Below are 23,086 nucleotides of genomic sequence, written 5' to 3'. Positions count from 1 at the left end.
GCATAATTTTCTTTTCACTTTGGCATCATAGACTTTTCTCGACTGCTGTGCAAAATAACATTTAAATTGTCAACAGAACACCTGGAAAATAATGTTTTACTTGTGATCAGTATCTAAAATGATCCAAGAGGTGCTTCACATAAAGGTTTTGTTGATCAGTAAATTTTAACATCAGGCTGTTGAGTTGAGTACAATAAGTGCAAAGAAACTCAGCAGCTGATATCATATCACATAAGCACCGCAAAATTTGGGCTGGGCTCAGTCGCAATTACATCTAGCATGCAGTAACTTACAGTATAAACAGACTAAAATTCCATAAGTTATCATCTCTACTTGATAATTCTGCATTGTGCCCTGGAGATCATTAAATGACAACTCTGAAAGCTTTTTTTTACACCACACGCATTCAGAAGTGGCATCACATTTTACCATTTATTCAAAAATCATCACCTTCTTATTCTTCATTATCACTAGTATTAGAATGTATCATGCTGTCAATTGCCTTTGTTGAACAACTATCAGTATTATAACAGAACAAATCACTTCCTTCAGCTTGCGCCTTCCTTTCCAACAGGCTGTATTCAGCTTTCCTGCTGCTGCAAAATGCTCTCCAACAGTCACCCTTTAGATAGATAGATAGATAGATAGATAGATAGATAGATAGATAGATAGATAGATAGATAGATAGATAGATAGTTTATTAATTCCCAAGAGGATATTCACATACTCCACACTCTTGACAGGAGCCTGCTCAGCAGCCGTCGCTCTGCCACGGATGTCAAACTGTCCAGCTCCGTGCCCACAACAGAGCCTGCCTTCCTCACCAGTTTGTCCAGGCGTGAGGCGTCCCTCTTCTTTATGCAGCCTCCCCAGCACACCACCACGTAGAAGAGGGTGCTCGCCACAACCGCCTGATAGAAAATCTGCAGCATCTTATTGTAGATGTTGAAAGACGCCAGCCTTCTAAGGAAGTATAGTCGGCTCTGTCCTTTCTTGCACAGAGTATCAGTATTGGTAGTCACTATCACTACCTTTAGTTCACTGGAGACATGTAAGCTCTGATATGACAGTATGTGTATGACTCAGCTATAACAATAAAGGGGTTAAAAAGGACTGGAATGACCAGTTTAGCAGTAAGAAAATTTCTTTGAAAAACAACAAATATTTTTTTATACATTTTGGTTAATGTCAAGGGTTCACTAAAGCTCACAAATATGCTTAAGATTCCACCATTCCTAAAGGCTTGACATGATAGCTGATGGACCCAAAATTTGACTAAAACCTCAATTTTTAGATTGAAAAATAGACACATTTATTGTGAAGTTAAAGGAAATCTGAAATGAACATAAAAGTAATACTTGTGAAATGGGGAAGAATTAGTTGTGCTGCAATTTAAACAGAAGAAGGTGAAGCAAGGGCAAATGAAATAAGTGTTCTCCCCAAGGACAGTACACATTAATTTCACTATGCACGCGTGGAGCCTTCCTGTTGTAATGTTTGATTTACTTTTATTAGAACAGTCTGTTTGACATTCAAACAAATTACAAGTTCAGAGCTATTTTAAGGCTTTTAACATCCATAGACCACAAGGTTTGTACATAATTTATAAATAATCCTGAAGAAGAGATAACAAGAATTTTCAAGGTTACTCAGTGTATGATTACCATGACCTTGACCTGAAAGTCACTGTCCAGCCCCTAACATTGTGCATAAAAATCAGCCAGCTTCTGTCCCCAAAGCATGTGGAACCTACACTTGTGTAAAGTGTCTAGTATTTGTGTCAGCTATCTGAAGTCATGAAGCTTGATAACAAGTGCACATCTTTGTTTCAGAAGATACTCCAGGTAAGCATGGTTCACCCATTATATTATACCTTGGAGAAATATGACATTTTATAATGGTGTCCAGTCTTCCACTGTATTATAATTTCTTTAAGCAGCATTTAAAAATTTAAGAAAGATCAAGCATAGTATATTGTAAGTTAACCCATACCCATAACATACACGACAGTGGTTTTCAAGCAAGAAGTAGAGGAAAAGAATAGAAAAGTAAGGTGTCAGTCTGTGCAATTTAATATAAAATTATTATCTCAAGTTCAATAGTTCATGTTCATGTGGGAAATACATATTTCACGTCTGCACAAGTGGTGAGCAGCAACTGGCTATACATGGGTGCAGTTGGAAACAAAATCCTAGAAAGCTAATGCTTTGCAAACTTTAGAATCACATGACAGTAGAGGGAACCTCATACTTTACCTTCACATACTTACTTTGAACTATACACTGTCCTCCTTATTACCTAGGATTATATAAGACAGTTTATTCAGAAAATCAAGCTATCCAGGAGTAGTACTGGGATTCTGGCCATGTACTCATAAATGTGATAGTACAAGATTGAGATGTAATGTCACCTGGAAGATTTGACAGTTTAGAGGTTACCCTGGCTACAGAGGTGATTGTGTGATAAGAGGTCGGAGACCTACAATTTGGAGTTAAGTTAAAAGAAGGATATTTGGTGGGATAGTGGTTCAGCCAGGGATAAACTACTTCTGGTGATAAAAATGGTTCAGTTGTGGCCAGGATTATTTTTACTTGTAGTGCTTAAATAGCATATTGTTCCATTTCTGTATGCCATTTTTACAGAGGTCATCATAACAGATCTACAGAATTGAAAGATTCTATCATTTAAGTACAGAACAAGTATTGCTTAAATTATTTAAAAGAGACCAAATTTAATGTCATAATTTAGTTAATTTAACTAACTAATTTAACTAATTTTTCCAAGCAATAACAGCATAATAGTTTTGACAAATTAGAGGAGACCACTTCATTCATCATGTTTATCTGCTTAGTTAATAGCAAAGTTCTGCTAATATCTCATTTAGATATGCTCCAAATGCTATCGTGTCTCATCAGCTACGTGAATTGGTGGTTTCATCGAGATTTCTGGAAATAAAAAGGTTATTTGTTCACCCAGTGTATTTTTTGTGTCTGCTCTCAGGTGGATCAAATTTTATCTGAGTTCCGACTCAAGAAACAAGAGCTACAGGAAGTGATGAGGCGGATGCAAAACGAGATGGAGCGTGGCCTGAGACTCGAAACTCACGAGGACGCCAGTGTGAAAATGTTACCCACTTATGTGCGCTCCACTCCTGAAGGCTCTGGTAAGACTATATTTATATATATGGTGTGGACACAGAATCTTTAATTATTTTGGTTCTTATCTGGTGTCAAATCTGGTCTTCAGCATTTTGCTGCTACTAAATTAACAGACTGGGCTCAAATTCCACATCTTGAAGACCTATGTGTTAAGATGTTTAAAGACTGTAAACTGGCCCTCTCTGAATGCTTCACAATGAACTGACAATCTATTTATAATTGATTCTTGTCATGATTGAACCCTGACATTAGACTAAACTCTACTGATATGGAACTATGGAATAACTGTGTTTAAGAAATAAAATGAATGGCTAAATGAATGAGCACTTATGAGCAAATGCCAAATTAGGTTATAAGCTTGAGGACACTATACAGGTATAGTTCTGTAGCTGAGATAGCTATTATTCAATGTCCTTGGTAATATTAAGTATTCATAAAGAATTTAAAAATTAAATCTGCTTATATCTCATTGTTAAAGATGTTTTCTCCTTCTACTTTCCTTAGAGGTTGGTGACTTTTTGGCCCTTGACCTGGGTGGCACCAATTTCCGGGTGATGTTGGTCAAAGTAGGAGAGGATGAAGAAAGAGGATGGAAAGTAGAGACAAAACATCAAATGTATTCCATTCCAGAGGATGCTATGACTGGCACAGCTGAAATGGTACTGAATGAACATTTTGGATTTACATTCATAATACTATTTTTTGAAGTCAGCAATAGATTCCTTGTTTTAGTCAAATAACTATTTTAAAAAGGATTTAATTTAGGATTACACTTACTACAGCAACACAGGACTGCTGTTTCATGGCAGAATAATGTAAATTCTCATTGTATCTACTTCCAGCTTTTTGACTACATTGCTGAATGCATCTCAGATTTCCTGGACAAGCACAAAATGAAGCACAAGAAACTCCCTCTGGGATTCACCTTCTCGTTTCCTGTGCGCCATGAAGACATTGACAAGGTAGGAAGACTGCTATGCTAATTTTTTTAATTTGTTAATTGATATGATTTGACAGAGGAGTAAACAGTTGTTAGACCTAGCTATTATGCAAGAGCAGACAAAGAAACATTTAATCCTAAACGCTATGCAAATATGTCATCAATAATTACTAAAATGAGCCCTATTATGCCAAAATACCAAAACTAAAACACATTCCTGATTGAATCATTGGAACTTTAATAAATCTCTCATATTCTTTGGAGGTAGTACAATGGTGCACAGGTTAGAACTGCTACCTCACAAATCTATTTTCCTGGGTTTTAATTTTAAGGAAATTTGCATATCCTTTCCATGTCTGTGTGGGTTTTTCTCTAAATATTCAGTTTTTTCCTCTGGCTTCCCAATCACATATGTGTTAGGTTTAATGACAACTCTAAATTTTTACCTGTCCACGCAGGGCCACCTTAACAGCATTATAGGCCCCCAGGAAAAGCAAGGCATTGGGGCCCCTACCTACACAACCACTCAGCAAGTCACAACATACATATATTAGCATGGGGCCCCACAGTTTACAGAAAATCAAAAACTTCTGTCCAGGAAAAAAATGCATGATTCATGGAATTTGAAATAAGCAAACATCCTAGTACAGCACAAGCTGGAATCCACAGCTGTATGTGTTTCAGGTTAACTGGAGATTCTAAATTGGCTTGTGTGAGTGTGGGTGGGTGTGTGAGGATGACTACGCCTTGAGACAGACTAGCACCCCATCTAAGTTTGTTTTTTTCCTTGTCCCCATGCTGCTGGGATGACTTTAGTTATGAACTCGATTAAAAAAATTTGAGAAGATTACGTTATTTTCTTTGTCCTAAAAAAATGCTTTCCCTCCCCTTGTACAGGAAACTTCACAAAAAGGAAGTCATGTAGCAATTTTACTCAAATGCAAAATGACTGGCATGAATTCATATCCCAACAACGTATGAATGCTTTACGAAATACAGTAGTATCACATATAAGAGTTTTCTGTGAGTCTCACAATGCTTAGAGAGCAAAAAATACATCAAATCAATTCAAACTTATATATCCCTAAAATGCAAAATCTGCAAAAGCATAATAAACCTCATGGGAGTAAAACATTTATCTAATCGAATCTAGTCTAAGTTCAATCAGAATTAAACTGTATCATAAGTTAATAATATTGCTTTGCTTCAGCTTTCCTCCAGTTGTTTTGGTGATAACTTTCTCTCATTCATTCATTCATTTTCTGAACTCACTAAAGTCATTCTTTTATATGACCACTGCCTGGACATTTAGAGTTTGTGTATAAAGATGTATCATTGATAAATAATGAGACTGCCAACGAAGAAATAAGAATAGATTAGTTAAGAACAAGAGAAAGTCATAACCAGAGGCCATATAAATATTCATATATAGGGAGAAAGAATAGAATAAGTTCTTTAGAAGGAAGCGTCAGTAAACAAGAAGGAGATCAGGTGGTATATCTCACAAAAACACGTTAAGGCTCATAACCTTGCCTGTAGTCTCACACCTGGACCATTATGCATAAGCTTAATTGAAACTACGCATTCATTACAAGATAAATGAGAATAACAGAGCTGACAAGTTAATCCATAATAAATTAATGCCATCCTGCATATTATAAATATTGAACAAACTTTTCCTTTGATTCACAGGGAATCCTGTTGAACTGGACCAAGGGATTCAAGGCATCTGGAGCAGAAGGGAATAATGTAGTAGGTTTGCTTCGTGATGCCATCAAAAGACGAGGGGTGAGTTGTTTTGTGTGTAGCAGAGTAATGATAGAATAAATCATGTTTCATTTTACCATTCTAATTTAGTATCTTCATATCATAATGCTACCACTGAAGTGTCTGTTGCTGAGATAGACTCTGGTCTTTCCAGTGACCCTATCCTAAAATAGGCAGGTTCAGGGAATGAATAAAGCTATGCTGTCAAGGATAAATCATACATATACTGTATATATATATATATATATATATATATACACATACACACTTTGGTCTAGTCAACCTGTGAGGCACCTTAGTGAGTACTAAAACATTGCATTATTGTGATTAGCAACTGTATTATATGGTAAAATTGTGACTGGGTGCCAGTCAGAAGGCAAATTATAAGTTAGAGTAACACTTTATTGAACCAGAATATTATAAAGAAATTTCCAACATTTCCAGCCTGCATAATAATTTACTCTACTTTCAACAAAAAAGATAAAAGTGATATGTCTTTCATTTCCTAGGAACATCTGAGCACTGGGGTGTTTTCCAAACAAAGATTTTTAGTGAAGCAGTATTTAGTTATATGAAATTAAATCAAATGTGAAAAACTAGCTGTTCAAAATTTGGGTAATGTAATTTTGCTGATTTGAATGTATGTAACTGCTCAATACTGATTACTTGCAACACCAAATTGGTTGGATTAGCTTGTTAAGCCTTGAACTTCATAGACAGGTGTGTCCAATCATGAGAAAAGGTATTTAAGGTGGTCAATTGCAAGTTGTGCCTTCCTTTGACTCTCCTCTGAAGAGTGACAACATGGGATTCTCAAAGCAACTCTCAAAAGATCAGAAAACAAAGATTGTTCAGTATCATGGTTTAGGGGAAGGCTACGAAAAGCTATCTCAGAGGTTTAAACTGTCAGTTTCAACTGTAAGGAATGTTATCAGGAAATGGAAGGCCACAGGCACAGTTGCTGTTAAGCCCAGGTCTGGCAGGCCAAGAAAAATACAGGAGCAGTATATGCACAGGATTGTGATAATGGTTACAGACAACCCACAGATCACTTCCAAAGACCTGCAAGAACATCTTGCTGCAGATGGTGTATCTGTACATCGTTCTACAATATAGCGCAATTTGCACAAAGAACATCTGTAACGCAGGGTGATGAGAAAGAAGCCCTCTCTGCACTCACACCACAAACAGAGTCACTTGTTGCATGCAAATGCTCATTTAGACAAGCCAGATTCATTTTGGAACAAAGTGCTTTGGACTGATGAGACAAAAATTTAGTTATTTAGTCATAACAAAAAGCAATTTGCATGGTGGAAGAAGAACACCGCATTCCAAGAAAAACACCTGCTACCTACTGTCAAATTTGGTGGCGATTCCATCATGCTGTGGGACTGTGTGGCTAGTTCAGGGACTTGGGGCCCTTGTTAAAGTTGAGGGTTGGATGAATTTAACCCAATATCAAGAAATTCTTCAGGATAATGTTCAAGCATCAGTCACAAAGTTGAAGTTATGCAGGGGTTGGATATTCCAACAAGACAATGACCCAAAACACAGTTCGAAATCGACAAAGGCATTCATGCAGGGGGAGAAGTACAATGTTCTGGAATGGCCGTCACAGTCCCTTGACTTGAATATCATCGAAAATCTATGGGATGATTTGAAGCAGGCCGTCCATGCTCGGCAGCCATCAAATTTAACTGAACTAGAGAGGTTTTGTATGAAAGAATGGTAAAAAATACCACCATCCAGAATCCAGACACTCATCAAAGGCTATAGGAGGCATCTAGAGGCTGTTATATTTGCAAAAGGAGGCTCAACTAAGTATTGATGTAATATCTCTGTTGGGGTGTCCAAATTTATGCACCTGTCTAATTTTGTTATGATGCATATTGCATATTTTCTGTTAATCCAATAAACTTAATGTCAATGCTGAAATGCTAGTTTCCATATGGCATGTCATATATTAAAAGGAAGTTGCTACTTTGAAAGCCCAGCCAATGATAAACAAAAATCCGAACTTTTTCATATGACTGTACCTTTTAAAATTGAAAGTTTAACCTAGCTTCAATCTACCTGATGTATGTAAAATGCACATTTTTGTACTGCAGACCAGTACTTTAACATGCAATAACTATGCAAAAAAAGCAGTGACAACTTGGTCCTATGACCATGCATTGGTCAACCAAGAATTAAATGTTTCCTATGATTTTTTTTCTGTCTTTCTTAGGACTTTGAAATGGACGTGGTGGCTATGGTGAATGATACAGTGGCAACAATGATCTCTTGCTACTATGAAGACCGTAGCTGTGAAGTTGGGATGATCGTAGGTAAGACATTAATGACTAAATATGATTAAATATGGATAAGCAGTGTACTGGTATCCAGAAATCACTAGTATCCATTGCTCCTCAGGAAATATTTCAACAATGCTGCAAGATGTTACATACATACAGTAAACTGTACATACAATAAAACACAATAAAATTGTGTTTATTTTCCAAGGTAGTACACTTTTCAACAATAATTTACCAGATATAGCAAAATACATTGGAGAAGGTGGTACTGAAATGTTAACAAAATGTTTTATGTAGAACTTCAACTGTAAAATATACTCAAAGACACCAGCAGAAATTAGGAGGAAATTAATTTAAGTGGAAACACAAGAACCTACTTCTTTGCTTAAAGGATTATAGAATAAACTACAGAATTGTATATTTGAAACCTTATAAAGATCCAACAGGATGGTATATTGTGACTAAATATACTCATTAAGCAATCAAAACAGCTTCTGGACATCACTTTTGTTGATATTTTAGTTAATTCACTTCATAAATTGGTGACTAAAAGACTCTAACCCTCATACAACTAAATTCTGTCTTGACATTGTTATCTGTGTTATATCCCTACTTTTAAACCCAATTGATTCAATTCAGGTCCTCTGGACAGGACATCAGCTAATGCCCTCTGTGGCTTGCCTTTATCTGCCATATCTGCATTAGGATTAAACTTAACACTGATTATTCAGCACATGATGCTACCAGGATGGGCTCTTGCTTTCTGCTAGCCCATAATGGACAGAGCTTGCTAAGAAAAAATTTAATATTCAGCATTTAACCATAGTAACATGGGTAACCATTTCATTGAAATAACATTTTCATGTATTCACATATGTATTCACATATTTTCTGATATACAAGTAATTAGAATGTATTGTTTACGATAAATGGATTTCAAAATATAGGCCTGTTTCTTGAGAAATTGCATACAAGGTTAACTAGTAAAGCTTCACGGTGTTAGTGTGTAAGTGAATGTGTTTTGCATTACCCACCTAGAGTTGTTTCCTGTCTATTAGACTGTGCTTCTGGGTGCTGCTTGTGGAAATCAATGATGCTACCTCTGAGGTCTAGTACATATATCCTCCCAATCATTTGCAGACCAGCTTAATCCAATTCATGGTCAAGGCAGGCGGGATGGAGCCTATTTTGAAAAAAGTGCAAGGCATGAATCAGAACTAAACAGAGTACTGGTCCATCATAGGGCACACACACAACACACACACACACACACACACACACGCACGCACACACAGAATTTAGAGTTTTACCTAACCTGCATGTTTTGGGGTGTGAAGAAAATAAGAGAATCCAGGACACAATATATATATATATATATATATATATGTTTATTCCTTGTAATCATTTTACCATTTGCTATACCCTGCCTCCTTTTCCACACATAAAGTCAAGTTCAGGAATTTTTGTCACAGAACAATTACAAGAATGACTAGTGATCATCCTTCAACTGTCTCCAAGACAGCATGTATGCCCATTGAACAAACTAATGTAATTGAATATTTTGAAGAACACAGAGGCTCATTCCTCTCCCCAGACCATTATGGTCTTATTTTTAAAAAGTTTAGTATTTTACTAGGGTTGCTGGGGTTTACTTAAGTAGACGTTATTCTATATAGTGCATTTCAAATTGACTAAAGAAACTGGCAAGTAAAAACATAATGCTACAGACAATGTATTGTGAGAGACTGCAGTAGTAAGGAGTTGGTGTATCTGCAGGGAAGCTCCCATACAAGTGCAAAAGTCCTGCCCATATACAGAAATGGTAGGATTAGGCTATGTTGCCATTCCACTTTTTTAATCCAATTTATCAGAACATCTAGTTATTTAAATTATATAATAAAATATCTTCCACCCAGAGCATACAATCCAGTGTGTTCTGTGAAAAGAAGAAACCAGGTTTGGTATGTCAGCAACAGTATTTTAAAGGTGACCTTTTATACAGGTCACTGATAGGATAAACATTTCATCATTATTGTGTTGTGGCTTGCTTCAGTTTGTATGCTGTATCCTGCTCACACTATTTCTTTTCTGTCTCCTTATTACTATCTCTAGGAACTGGCTGTAATGCCTGCTACATGGAGGAGATGCGCACAGTGGAGCTTGTTGAAGGAGAGGAGGGTCGGATGTGTGTCAACACTGAATGGGGAGCATTTGGAGACACTGGAGAGCTGGAAGATTTCAGACTTGAGTATGACCGAGTTGTGGATGAAACGTCCATCAATCCTGGTCAGCAGCTGTGAGTATAACTTTCAAAACATCCATCAAAGCTACATTGTGCCTTTGGGTTGATTTTAAATAAGGGAAAGGTTCTCTGTACATGAGTAGCATTATATGTGCTGACGGAAAGTGTGCCAAAGTATCAGGTCTCTTGTGGCTTGTTTGAAAATGCTGGAGTTCTAGATAGCAGATTAATGCTGATTTTTCGGAAGCAGCTTGTTTTTGTGCAACCCTCTGTGAATTTAGCCTTATAAAGGACCCATAAATCTCACTCCTGACTGAGGGTAATGTCGCGGAATCACTTGGCTTCTTTCTAGCTACTGTGCCTTCCATTAGCCTTCAGTAGCTAATGACTATTTACTGCCGACGTCAGACTGCTCCCTGGCAGCTGTTCGCAGGAGCCTGATGCAAAGAACACGTGTCAAGTTAAGAGAAAGTTACAATAAATTCTGCAGGTGTACATTTACTTAGCACTTCACTACAACATATCTACAATTACTGTATACATGAAGTCATATATTATATGGAGTCAGCAAAGATAGATAGATAGATAGATAGATAGATAGATAGATAGATAGATAGATAGATAGATAGATAGATAGATAGATAGATAGATAGATAGATACTTTATTAATCCCCAAGGGGAAATTCACATACTCCAGCAGCAGCATACTGATAAAAACAATATTAATTAAAGAGTGATAAAAATGCAGTGCAAGTTAAAAAATGCAAGGTGGAGAGTGTGAGGCAGGTATAACAGACAATAATCTTGTGTAGTGTTAACGTCGCATGAAGAGTCGCATAGTTTGGGGGTGGAACAATCTCTTTAAAGACAGTGACAGCAGTCTGTCGCTGAAGCTGCTCATCTGTCTGGAGATGATCCTGTTCAGTGGTTGCATTGGATTCTTCATGATTGACAGGAGCCTGCTTAGCGCCCGTCGCTCTGCCACAGATGTCAAACTGTCCAGCTCCGTGCCCACAATAGAGCCTGCCTTCCTCACCAGTTTTTCCAGGCGTTAGGCATCCCTCTTCTTTATGCTGCGTCCCCAGCACACCACCGCATAGAAGAGGGCGCTCATCATAACCTTCTAATAGAACATCTGCAGCATCTTATTGCAGATGTTGAAGGACGGCAGCCTTCTAAGGAAGTATAGTCGGCTCTGTCCTCTCTTACACAGAGCATCAATATTGGCAGTCCAGTTCAATTTATCATCCAGCTGCACTCCCAGGTATTTATAGGTCTACACCCTCTGCACATAGTCACCTCTGATGATCACGGGGTCCGTGAGGGGCCTGGGCCTCCTAAAATCCACCACCAGCTCTTTGGTTTTGCTGGTGTTCAGGTGTAAGTGGTTTGAGTCGCACCATTTAACAAAGTCCTTGATTAGGTTCCTATACTCCTCCTCCTGCCACTCCTGATGCAGCCCACAATAGCAGTGTCGTCAGCAAACTTTTGAATGCTTATACTGTAATAATTATAATAATTTTATAATAATAATTTTTAATAACTAACTGATAATAATTAATAATAACTTTTGCACACTTATAATAATTATAATAATTTTATAATGAGTTTATCCTGTTAGGATCTTAGCAAGATGTTGATTGATGACTGATTAAACTCTGTAAAAGGATCATTCAATGTTTAATAAAATGTACACAAAATGCATTTGCTGTGTCTGGAATAATCATCAGAAGACATGAGGTTCTTAATTTATAAATTATATCCATGCAAAATTTTTCAAAGCATGGAATTAACTTCACACAAGTAAGAAAATACAGTATATACATAACATTTTTAAACCTGCTTAATCCAATTTAGAGTATTTTTGTATAGTGGTCTTATGGACACACTCAAAAATACAGATTAGGGTGAACATACAGTAAAACATATCCCAGCAGCACTGGGCACAATGCAGGAAACAGTCTTGGACAGTGTGCAAGTCCATCACAGGTCCCATTCACACACATTCACATGGACCGATTTGGAATCACACATACAGTACATGCCTTTGGGGCTGTGGGAGAAAAAACAGATCACACTTACTTTTATCTGCATTTGTTATATACTGCATTTCTTTAAATACTGCATTTCTCCATTGTGCTGATTCAGAGATCTGCATATCTGATTAGTGACAATCTGGTGTAATGTATTTTCATTCATGCAGCTATGAGAAGATCATCAGCGGGAAATACATGGGTGAGCTAGTCCGACTTGTGCTATTAAAACTGGTCAATGAAAATCTTCTTTTTGGTGGCGAGGCTTCAGATATTCTCAAAATGAGGGGCAGCTTTGAAACCAAATTTGTCTCCCAGATTGAAAGGTAGGAGGAGTGTTTGCTGCTTTGTTTAATTTTACCACAGCCTTATTTGTCAAATGCACTGTGGTACATGGGAAAGAAGAGTAATCTGTTTCATAAAGACAAAAAACCCTGACAATCTAAATATTTCTTTCAATGCAGTGACACTGGTGACCGCAAGCAGATATATAACATTTTGACAACAATTGGTTTAATGCCAACTGAACTTGAGTGTGACATTGTAAGACTGGCATGTGAAAGTGTGTCAACACGTGCTGCTCACATGTGTGGTGCTGGGTTGGCAGGAGTGATAAATCATATGAGAGAGCGTCGCAAGCAAGAGATGTTGAAGATCACTGTTGGCGTGGATGGCTCAGTCTACAAACTACATCCCAGGTAAGAATCTTATTTTTGGGTTAGATAGTGAGAATATAGCCTACTGCTAACGAGAATTCCATAGGCACATTAGATATGCTTGTCTAAAAAGCCTGGAACTAAATTATCTCTCTAAATGGGAATTTTGGACAGTTATATATATATATATACAAATTATACTGGAATATACTGGAAAACTAGTGAAATTGTCCTGTTAACAGTTTATAGTCATTAAGGCAATGCATTTCAAAATATCTGCGCTGGGCTGGCGCCCTGCCCGGGGATTTGTTCCTGCCTTGCGCCCTGTGCTAGCTGGGATTGGCTCCAGCAGACCCCCGTGACCCTGTGTTAGGATGTAGCGGGTTGGATAATGGATGGATGGATTTTAAAATATGCAATGTATACAGTATACAGATCAATCTCCATGGGAAAATAACACCCTTCACTATTTTACTGTAAGAAAAGCATAAATAAATGGCCACTGCCATGCATGCCTTTCAAAAGACATTAACTGCTTGCAAGTAATTGAAGCAAGAAATGTGTTTGAATAGACATACCTTATATACTACACTCAACATTGTGATGTAGTAGTTAGTGCTGCTGCCTCAGATCTCAAGTCTTGTGTTCTAGTTCTGACCCAGTCACTCTCTGCATTTAGTCTACAAGTTCTCTGTTGTGACTGCATGGATTTTTCTGAAGGTTCTATGTTTTTTCCTCTGAAAAAAAAATTATTAACAAAATTAATGAGGATATTAAAGCACAAGCAAAGTCAGTTTAGCAGACCTACGGTATGTCAACTGGCTACCTCCATCTGCTTTCTATAAAGTACATACTGTACTCCATAGCTGCAGTAAAAATATAAAGACCTAGCACTGTATTTGTCATTAGGAATAGCCTAATCAGTAGCTCTAACAAGGGAACTGTGTGGTCATGTAATGTGCTTTTTAGCCAGGATGTCATTGTTGAGATCAATAAAACATCCCTTATACTAGCTTTGTGTGTTAGATTTTACAACCAATCATAAACTTAAATGAAGGCCAGTTTAGGGACTTAACAACAGGAGTTAAAGAATCATAATACCTAGATCTAGTTTGAGCACTTTGAGTAGTAAGAAAAGTGCTATATAAATGTAAACAATCATTACTATTAATAATCTTTGTGGCAGACTTTTGACTAACTTTAAGTCAGAATGAATGACCAGTGAACAAAACACTGCAGCTATTCTGCCTGAAAAACTGACATTTTTGTTATCTTTCTTGTTTCCTATGCATTGACAAAATATCTATATTTTCCTGTTGATCATAGTGTTAAAAGGAATGTCTTTAAGTGTTAAGTAAAATGAGCACTGAACAGCAGACTAGTGTCAAAGATAACATGTAAATGGCATGCAGATTTTGTAAAATCAATATTTAGTCCATCGTAAGTGAAAGTTGATGTTATCTTGATAGCCTCTGTAGAATTTTCACCTACCAATATGAAATTGTTTCTTCTCAATAGTTGCCATTTATCTAATGTTTTCAAACAGTTTTGAAAATGTATTAAACCATCATAGATTTAGATGATAATTATAACAGAGTAGCTCACTGCTTTGTACTACTGCATCACAAATCCAGGAAACTACTTTTTCATTCAGGTGTTATACAATTCCTGCCCCATCTCACAACACATGCAAGTTAAGTGGACAACGGTTAACCATAATGGCTGTTGTGTAGAGTGGGTTTTCATTTTCAGGCACAGTATTAAATATATTTTTTGTTAACTTATTGTATACAGAAAGAAAAAATCACACAAATCTGGCAGAGAAGTAACATACAGTATATCAACCATCCAGCAAACTGTATTTTATATAAAACCCTTCTTAGAACATGCAATTAGAAGGTGGTTTATAAAGCACAGAAACAAAAAGTTTAAAACAATGACATAAAAGGGGCGCAATTTAAGATCACTTAATCAGTCAGGTACAAATAATTTGTTTAAAATACATAGTATCGATGTCCCTTCCTCATGGTGAGACACTTTCATTATTACTTGTAAAGCCTCTGTACTACTGTGCTTGTTCAGATGCAACCTAAAACATGCCAGGAGGAATTCTTTCAAGAAACATAACACAAAATAAAGTAACTAATCCTGCTTTGGATGTCCATCCATGACAGGGAACACTCATGTGCAGTCCCACATCTGGTCAATGTATAGCAGTGAATCCATCAAACATATATGCCCTTGGATCTGTAGAAGGAATATCCAAAGCACACTGAAGGAGAGATTGTGCAAATGACACAAATTGTGCAAATTATTTTTTAATTTCAGATACACTCCTGATTTTTAATATACTTTACGCAAATTTTCTGAATCTTTATATTACAGTTATTGAAACAGAAGCAAACTTACACATATAAATGTTCTTTGGTTATTTGTATTTCTGTGTAAACCGTTTAAAATAAAAAGTGAATAATATCACTCTATCCTGCATGTACTGGAAATCCATGGAAGTGCTCCACTGGCTGATTAATCAGTCTCTTACCTTTCTTCTCTTGCAGCTTCCAGCACAAATTTCAGAAAGCAGTACGAGATCTAACACCTCATTGTGATATCACGTTCATCCAGTCTGAAGAAGGAAGTGGGCGAGGAGCAGCCTTGATTTCAGCTGTGGCTTGCAAAATGGCTTGCATGTTAAACCAATGAGTGTGTCGCAGCATTCTCTGCAACCATCAAGGTGTACTGGAACACTTCCACTTACAACACCACTACACTAAGACAGGTGAATTATCATGATGGCTCTCTGTAAACCCTTGTGGTCTCATCTGGTGCAGCAGACCACTAAGGAGAGACTAGACCCTACCTAATGGGGTGTGTTGATGTCATGATGATGAAAGGATGCTTGCAGTAGTGGTTGTGACTTTATTTACTGACAAGCACATGTAGGTTTAGAAACACACAAATGTAAACATACAGACCTCACACAACCAGTCTTTGCTTGATAACCATTTTCAGACATTTCCAAATCAGGAAAGCCTGGTTAACAGAAAATTACAGAGAAGACTTCACTGTCATACTGGTCTAACACATCCTCAATAAATACTGTATCTACATGCGTACCTGCCAGTGCCAAGACTTTCCACTGGCATGCACAGTGTGTAGTATGCAGAGCAATCGTTCTGATTTTGCAGGGATCTTCTTTTCTTAGACTGTTATGATTTTGTATTTTATTTTATTTTTAAAAGAAGGAAAAACTTGGCAAAACTGGATTTTTTTTGAGTAATTTCCAGGACACATTAGCAGAAACTGTTCTTTGCTATTTTTGTTGTTATAGTACTTGTTTTTTAGGTCTGGACTGTTTTGGCAACAAAATGCTGCATTGTATATGGTCCAGAAATGGACACAGACTACCCCTTCAGGTTTTAGTATGGTTCAAGGATTTTCATTTTAATGATATGGTGACGTACACCGCCCATTCAAAGGAGGACTCCCACACCCTTAAAGTGAGAGACAAAAATATTGCAACATCTACTGCAATACTCCTAGTGCCTATTATGTTATCTTTCCTCTGCATTCCTATTCAAATTTTCAAAGAACAGTAAAGTTCTTGTTGTAAAGACAGACTTCGCCTAGCTGCTGTTTCAAAAATATTTGGTCCTACAGGTATTCTACAAAACTGATTTTGATCCATAACTGCAAATGCCAACTTGAATCAAAAAATTCTAACACTGCATTAGTCTCTACTGTCTGCTTGTGGTGTGGCTTAGTAGAACCATATACCACTAGACTGTACTGGCACAATGTATTCCTAAGCAATTTGTTTAAACTTCATGTGCTCCCCTTGTCAAAATACGAAAATATAGTAATTATACTTCACCCTTATGACTTGTAAACCTCTATGACCATGAAGGCAGTTTGGTCTCCTGCCTGACTGTCTATTAACTGTATACTTGTCTTTGGTCTGAATAAAAAAAAACAAACCATCCACTGTATTTGTTTAGCTGTTTGGAACAGTCTTTCCTACAGAAATCTGTTCTGTGAAATAAATATCGTTCATTTGGAGGCATTAAATAAGTAAATGTATTGAATAATCATGTTATCTGCAGAAAAACACTGACATCATGATCCACAGCAGCACCTTTAATCAAACATTGAATCCATGTCATAAAAATAACTATTAGCCACTCACAATGATACAAATACAAAAGAAATTAAGAGACCCCTCCTCTTGACATCTATTCTATTATGTATAAGTAAAAACTGCCACAACAGGCAATTTTTAGGGGCATTACTTCAAATCACTAAATTCAGAATGAGTATGACACACATGTAGTTGGCAACAGCATTGCTCCAACTGTTCTGTTAAAGGAACGTTACAAATGATACTAATGACCATAAGCAGAGTGGCCAAGTAGTTGACACATTTAGGTAAGATCACAGTAATGCACGTTTAAACCCCAAAACCTGCACTATCTGTAAAATATAACATTTGTATTAGAAGTCCTGTTGAATTCTAAATTTAAAGAAAAAAATAAAAAAATGTAACCACAAAAGGCACCATTTATCTATACAGTTTAATAGTTTGAGAAATAAAATGTTCAGTTTTAACTGAAGCTTACTTTCACATTTTTCTGCATAGCATATGTATTTTATATGCATGATTACAAACATGCAGATGAGCAAGGGAACTGTAGGCTGGGGAATATTATGGAGAACTGGGATGGGACCGCACAATGCCCTTGTGAATTATGTGAATTACATGACAGCAGGGTAAGAAAACAGTCAGTGTGTGTTAAGTGCCCTGGTAACAATACTAATGAGACAGAGGTGTGACCTGGAAAAATACTAAGGTTAAAATCAGGGGAACGACTCAATGAGTATGAAGTCAAGTGATGGTTTATGGTAAGAGTTTGACTGGTTGCAGTCAAAGAAGCCAGGGTAATGAGAGCAAAAAGGTAAAGCCATGACTTGGAAGAGGAAAAGTAAATATGTGAATAGGCACTTTAAAGTGGGCAAGTGGACAAGCCATCCTACCTCAAAGATAAGGCCTTGAATCTGAATGTGTAGGCCCAGGGAGACTGCTGGGTTTGTTTATGGTTTTATTTGTTACTTTTGTGTTTCTCATGTTGTTTTGTCTCTAATTGTATACTTTTTATATATACTTTTTTTATATTTTGGCCTTCTTGGCGTTATTCTGGATTTTTGACTTTCTGAGTACTCCTTGGTTTTCACAAAATGTATCAATTTGTTTAAATCGCACCTAAAGCTGAACCATAATTATTCTAAAAAAGATCAAAATTACAGCTTTTGACGATTGACTTCATGCTGCTAAATTTTAGTAGGTTGTACAATACAACCTGAATGTATTTTAGCAATATGTACATTTATTATCATATAGCAAATGATTATGCAGCTTTGTAGCTACTGCTGTCTGAAGCTTTGTGGCTATTACAATAAAGCTTCTTCTGACCCAGCTTTTCTTTAGTACTTCTGTCTCATTTGTTATTGTACTATCTGTATGTACAGTTTTGAACATGTCATGTGTTATTATGTAGCCCATTCTTATGTTTGTTTTGTACTTGTGTTGATGCTCATTATGAAACTGCATTAAATATAAATTGATTAGCTATCTAAAATGTTTGCAGTAATTGTATACTGAAGAAGTAAAGGGGGGTGGGGGGAGTGAATGAAAACTAGCTTATCAACCACCTCATTTTCCAAAGAATAGTTTGATGATATTATGGCATTAAAGTAAACCTTTGTATACTGTATATACTGCTTATTATTCTTTGTAATTATATTCAGGGCAAAGGGCATCATGAAATAAAGTCTGAATGACTGACCTTGACTCTGGCTTGTTATTAGGACTGCATTGCTACATTTAAATGGAAATGTGAATTTTAAAGTGAAGCTGTAGTCATGTACTGCTTAGCAATAAAATGGACTTAACCAGATTTGCAAGAGGATCTCTTGTAAGAAATTACAATAGACATAAACAAGATTGCATTATTATCATCCAAAAAGGAAATTACTTTTGAACATAAGTGTCTACTCCATCAACATGACATACAACATTAAACATATATTGTTTGTAATTACTCTATTTCTTAGTGTTTAAGAGTTTTATCAATATTGATACAAAAGAATGCATTATACACTGTTTTTATTCTTATCTATCTTTGTTTTTTTAGTTCCTTTTTCTGCGGTGGGCTGGTGCCCTGCCTGGGATTTGTTTCCTGCCTTGCGAGTTGTGTTGGCTGGGATTGGCTCCAGCGGACCCCCGTGACCCTGTAGTTAGGATATAGCGGGTTGGATAATGGATGGATAGTTCCTATTTTTAAATGTAACAGCTAAATGTCACTTCAGATGGAAAGTCATACTCTTTATTAACATTTTTTAAACTTTTATTAATCTATCCATCAAGTTTCAAAGCTGCCGATGTAGTTTAGGATAACAAGATCCTAATAAAAATAGTGATTATTTTAGCATTTTCAATAGCTGCATTTTATCAGATTTCGTTAATTCCATGTCATTCTCATCCATCATTTTAAACCAACATTTTCCTGTACAGGAGCTGCAAGACAGATGATGCAGCAGTTACCGTTATTGCCTGCCAGTCTTATTGACACAGTTTCTAATTTGGGCCTGCTCATTTTCTTAGGCTGAATGCTCTCTAGTTTCTAAATTGTACCAGTATGAGTGAGTAGAAGTGTTTTCACAAAAGGCCTTGCATCAGGTTTAGATTTAGTTCCTCGCTTTACCCTGCTGTTGAAAGGACAGGCAGAAAAACTCCATACAAGCCAATAGTGGATGAATGAGTTTTAGGAAATGTGTAGAAAGACAAATAATTCAGTTAGACAGAAGCTCCTATTGATTACTGTAATAAATGAAAACCCTACTGTACCTTATAACTCTCCATTTTTTCCTCTTATTGACCACATAAGGCAGCTGGCCAAATTGTTCACTATCAAAAGTACTGCTTTGTCTCCTCCCAAACTCTCTCTCTCTCTGTCTCTCCAATCTTTGGTTATCTGAAGCATTTCAGCTTTATAGTCAAGAGTGTGCTGGCAAGAAACAGCTTGCATTACCCAATAATTGAGTTATCTAAACGATAGTGACAGATCACAGAGCTCTTTTCTAGTGCAGGGTTACTCTGAACTCCTGAGTCCTGTACATAAAGGGAAAGGCAGTCAAAGGCGGTCTTTAGCTGAATATAAAGACAGTCACAGTGTACACTCACTACACTGCCGAGTATATACATTCACTGGCTATTTTACACCTTGCTAGTACTGGGTTGGACCCCTTTTTACCTTCAAAACTGCTGACATTTTTCATTGCACAGTTTCAACAAGGTTTTGAAAACATTCCTCAGGGATGTTGGTCCATAGAGACATAATAGTATCATGCAGTTGCTGTAGATTTGTTGGCTACACATCCATAATGCGAATCTCTCATTCCACTACATCCCAAAGGTGCTCTATTGAGATCTGGTATCTGTGGAGGCATTTGAGTACAGTGATCTCACTGTCACGTTCAAGAAACAAGTTTGAGATGATCTGAGCTTTATGATATGGCACGTTATCCTGCTGGAAATAGCCAATTACAAGATGGGTACACTCCAGTCATAAAAGGGATGGACACAGTCGGCAACAATAGGCAGAAACACTGTGGCATGTAAATGATACTCAGTTGGTACTAAAGGGCCCAAAGTGTGCCAAGAAAATATCCTCCACACCATTACATCACCACCAGCAGCCTGAACCGTTGATACAAGGCAGGATAGATCTATGCTTTCATGTTGTTGACACCAAATTCCGACCCTACCATCTAAAATTCACTCTAGAAATCGAGACTCATCAGACCGGGTAACATTTTTCCAACCTTCTGTTGTCTGATTTTGGTGTGCCCATGTGAATTGTAGCCTCATTTGCCTGTTCTTAGCTAACAGGAGTGGCACCTGGTTTGGTCTCCTTCTGCTGTAGTCCAACTGCTTCAAGGTTCAACAAGCTGTGCATTCAGAAATGCTCTTCTGCATACCTTGGTTTTAACGAGTGGCTATTTGAGTTACTGTTGACTTTCTGTCAGCTCAAACCAGTCTGCCCATTGTCTTCTGACCTCTGGCATCAACAAGTTATTTCCGCCCAGAGAACTGCCACTTACTAGATATTTTATTTTTTTTTAAACCATTCTCTGTAAACCCTAGAGATGGTTGTGTGTGAATATGCTAGTAGTTCAGCAGTTTCCAAAATACTCAGACCAGCCCGTCTGCCACCAACAGCCATGCTACATTCAAAGTCAGATAAATCACCTTTCTTCCCCATTCTGATGCTTGGATTGAACTTCAGCAAGTCAAATTCACAATTACTACATGCCAAAACGCATCAAGTTGCTGACATGTGATTGGCTAATTAAATATTTGCGTTAACAAGCAGTTGAACAGGAGAAACTAATAAAGTGGCAAGTGACTGTACTTCAGCCATTAAGTTGCCTCAAACTGAGCTGGCCTCCTGCAAAGAATCATTGTGCCACAAAACATCTCTTTCTGGGCACTATATTCACTTACCCACTTTTAACCAATGTGGCTTTAGGAGTGCTATATTGTTCTGTGGCTCCTATTGCCTGATAATATTTTCCTACCAGCAACGGTACACTGCACGATAACATGCAGTGAATACACTTGACTTGAGCATTCATAGTTTTCATCATTCTTTCTCTGTACGTTTAGCATTCATTTGCTCAGAGGTTGATGCGCTTGCTGCTTCCTGAGCAGCTCTTCTTTTCTCCACCTTAGCGGCCCGCTTCTTCACTTCTTTTGGCATCTTTTCATGTTAAAACTGATTAAGTCAGTGTTTGTGTTGAAATTACTTAGTACATTTTCCTTAATTTTTCACTTAAGCTGGCACTTAAGTCTTCAGTCTGCCTCAAGAATGATTTAAAATATGAAGAGGTAGGGGAAGTGACAGCGAAGGTGGCAGGGATGAGAACAGCGCCCATACGCATGTGCAGCATGGCTGCCCTGCTGGCAACTGCTGAGAGTTGATTCTACAATAAAATAAAATAAAAATAAAAAGAGGAATAACCTTGGAGGTCAATCAGCACCCCGAAAACGGATAGTAGACGTCATGTAATATATATGTACCAAATTTCAGGTCAATAGTTCAAACGGTTTACAAGCTACAGGTGATTTAAAATCCTGGACAAACAAACGGACAGACATGGTAGCGTATTATATAAGAAGATGTCTGCAACATCCAAGATAATATTTAAATCGTGCCAAAAAACAAATCTTTCTAGTAATTTAGCCTGGCTAAACCTAAGTTGGGAGAGACAGTGGAGGAATAGTTAGCACTGCTTCCTTATAGTTCTGAGGGATTGAGTTTGAATTACTTTATGGCTCAATCACTACATGTATAAAGTTTATGTATTCTCCCTTTGTGCAAGAGAGTTTTTGTTAATGAATCTAAGTTCTCCCAGTAAATGTGTGGCCATGTGTGTGTCTGCAATTGACCATTATCAGAAAAAACATACCTTGCAATAATTGTCCCAGCTTATGCCTACCGCCGACGGCACAGGCTCCTGCCCCCACACAACCATGTATATGATCATTCTGTATTTTTAAACATCCTATTATGTTATCTTTGCATAAAGTAAAATTAGGGAAAAAAGTTGCTTTTCCAAATCAATTCATATGCTTTCTCCTAAAAAATGATCAGCCATAGAACTCAAAAACTAAAATGAGATACTAGTTTAAATGTGAGGACAAATGGTGAATGAAGACACATAGTGAATTAGTTATCTTGCTATCGGAGCAGCAATGGACTCACAAACCGACATACAAGCACACCTCATATTTTCAGTCTGTAGCTAATATTCTCAGCTCACAGCCTTACAGGGAATGGTGGATGTAGTGGCTGCTGCTTCTGGAATCCTGGCTATCAAGTGCTTATCTGACTTTGACAGCTCAAAGGCAGCAGATTTCCATGTAAGGGACATTCTTAC

The 23,086-nt window shown here is 37.2% G+C and overlaps 1 protein-coding gene across 1 annotated transcript; it reads left to right on the top strand.

Annotated features, from left to right (window-relative positions):
- The first annotated feature begins 1,724 nt into the window (after positions 1 to 1,724).
- gck (glucokinase (hexokinase 4)) lies at positions 1,725 to 18,935 on the top strand. The gene is made up of 10 exons (XM_039768614.1): positions 1,725 to 1,844; positions 3,001 to 3,163; positions 3,663 to 3,817; positions 4,001 to 4,120; positions 5,791 to 5,886; positions 8,093 to 8,192; positions 10,272 to 10,455; positions 12,605 to 12,760; positions 12,899 to 13,132; positions 15,649 to 18,935. The coding sequence occupies exons 1-10, from the start codon at positions 1,797 to 1,799 to the stop codon at positions 15,791 to 15,793; spliced, it is 1,401 nt and encodes a 466-aa protein (XP_039624548.1). The 5' UTR covers positions 1,725 to 1,796; the 3' UTR covers positions 15,794 to 18,935.
- The last annotated feature ends 4,151 nt before the right edge of the window (positions 18,936 to 23,086 follow it).

The sequence above is a fragment of the Polypterus senegalus genome, chromosome 11 (assembly GCF_016835505.1).
Source record: "Polypterus senegalus isolate Bchr_013 chromosome 11, ASM1683550v1, whole genome shotgun sequence".
Lineage (NCBI taxonomy): Eukaryota > Metazoa > Chordata > Cladistia > Polypteriformes > Polypteridae > Polypterus > Polypterus senegalus.
The sequence above is the reverse complement of the archived record's forward strand: the minus strand, read 5'-3'. Positions and strand labels throughout refer to the sequence as shown.

Bases quoted from the DNA above. Each gene is read 5' to 3' on its own strand.
- gck (XM_039768614.1), top strand. From the start codon at position 1,797: ATGAAGCTTGATAACAAGTGCACATCTTTGTTTCAGAAGATACTCCAG. The intron at 1,845-3,000 runs GTAAGCATGGTT...GTCTGCTCTCAG, and splicing joins TGTTTCAGAAGATACTCCAG to GTGGATCAAATTTTATCTGA. The intron at 4,121-5,790 runs GTAGGAAGACTG...TTTGATTCACAG, and splicing joins GCCATGAAGACATTGACAAG to GGAATCCTGTTGAACTGGAC.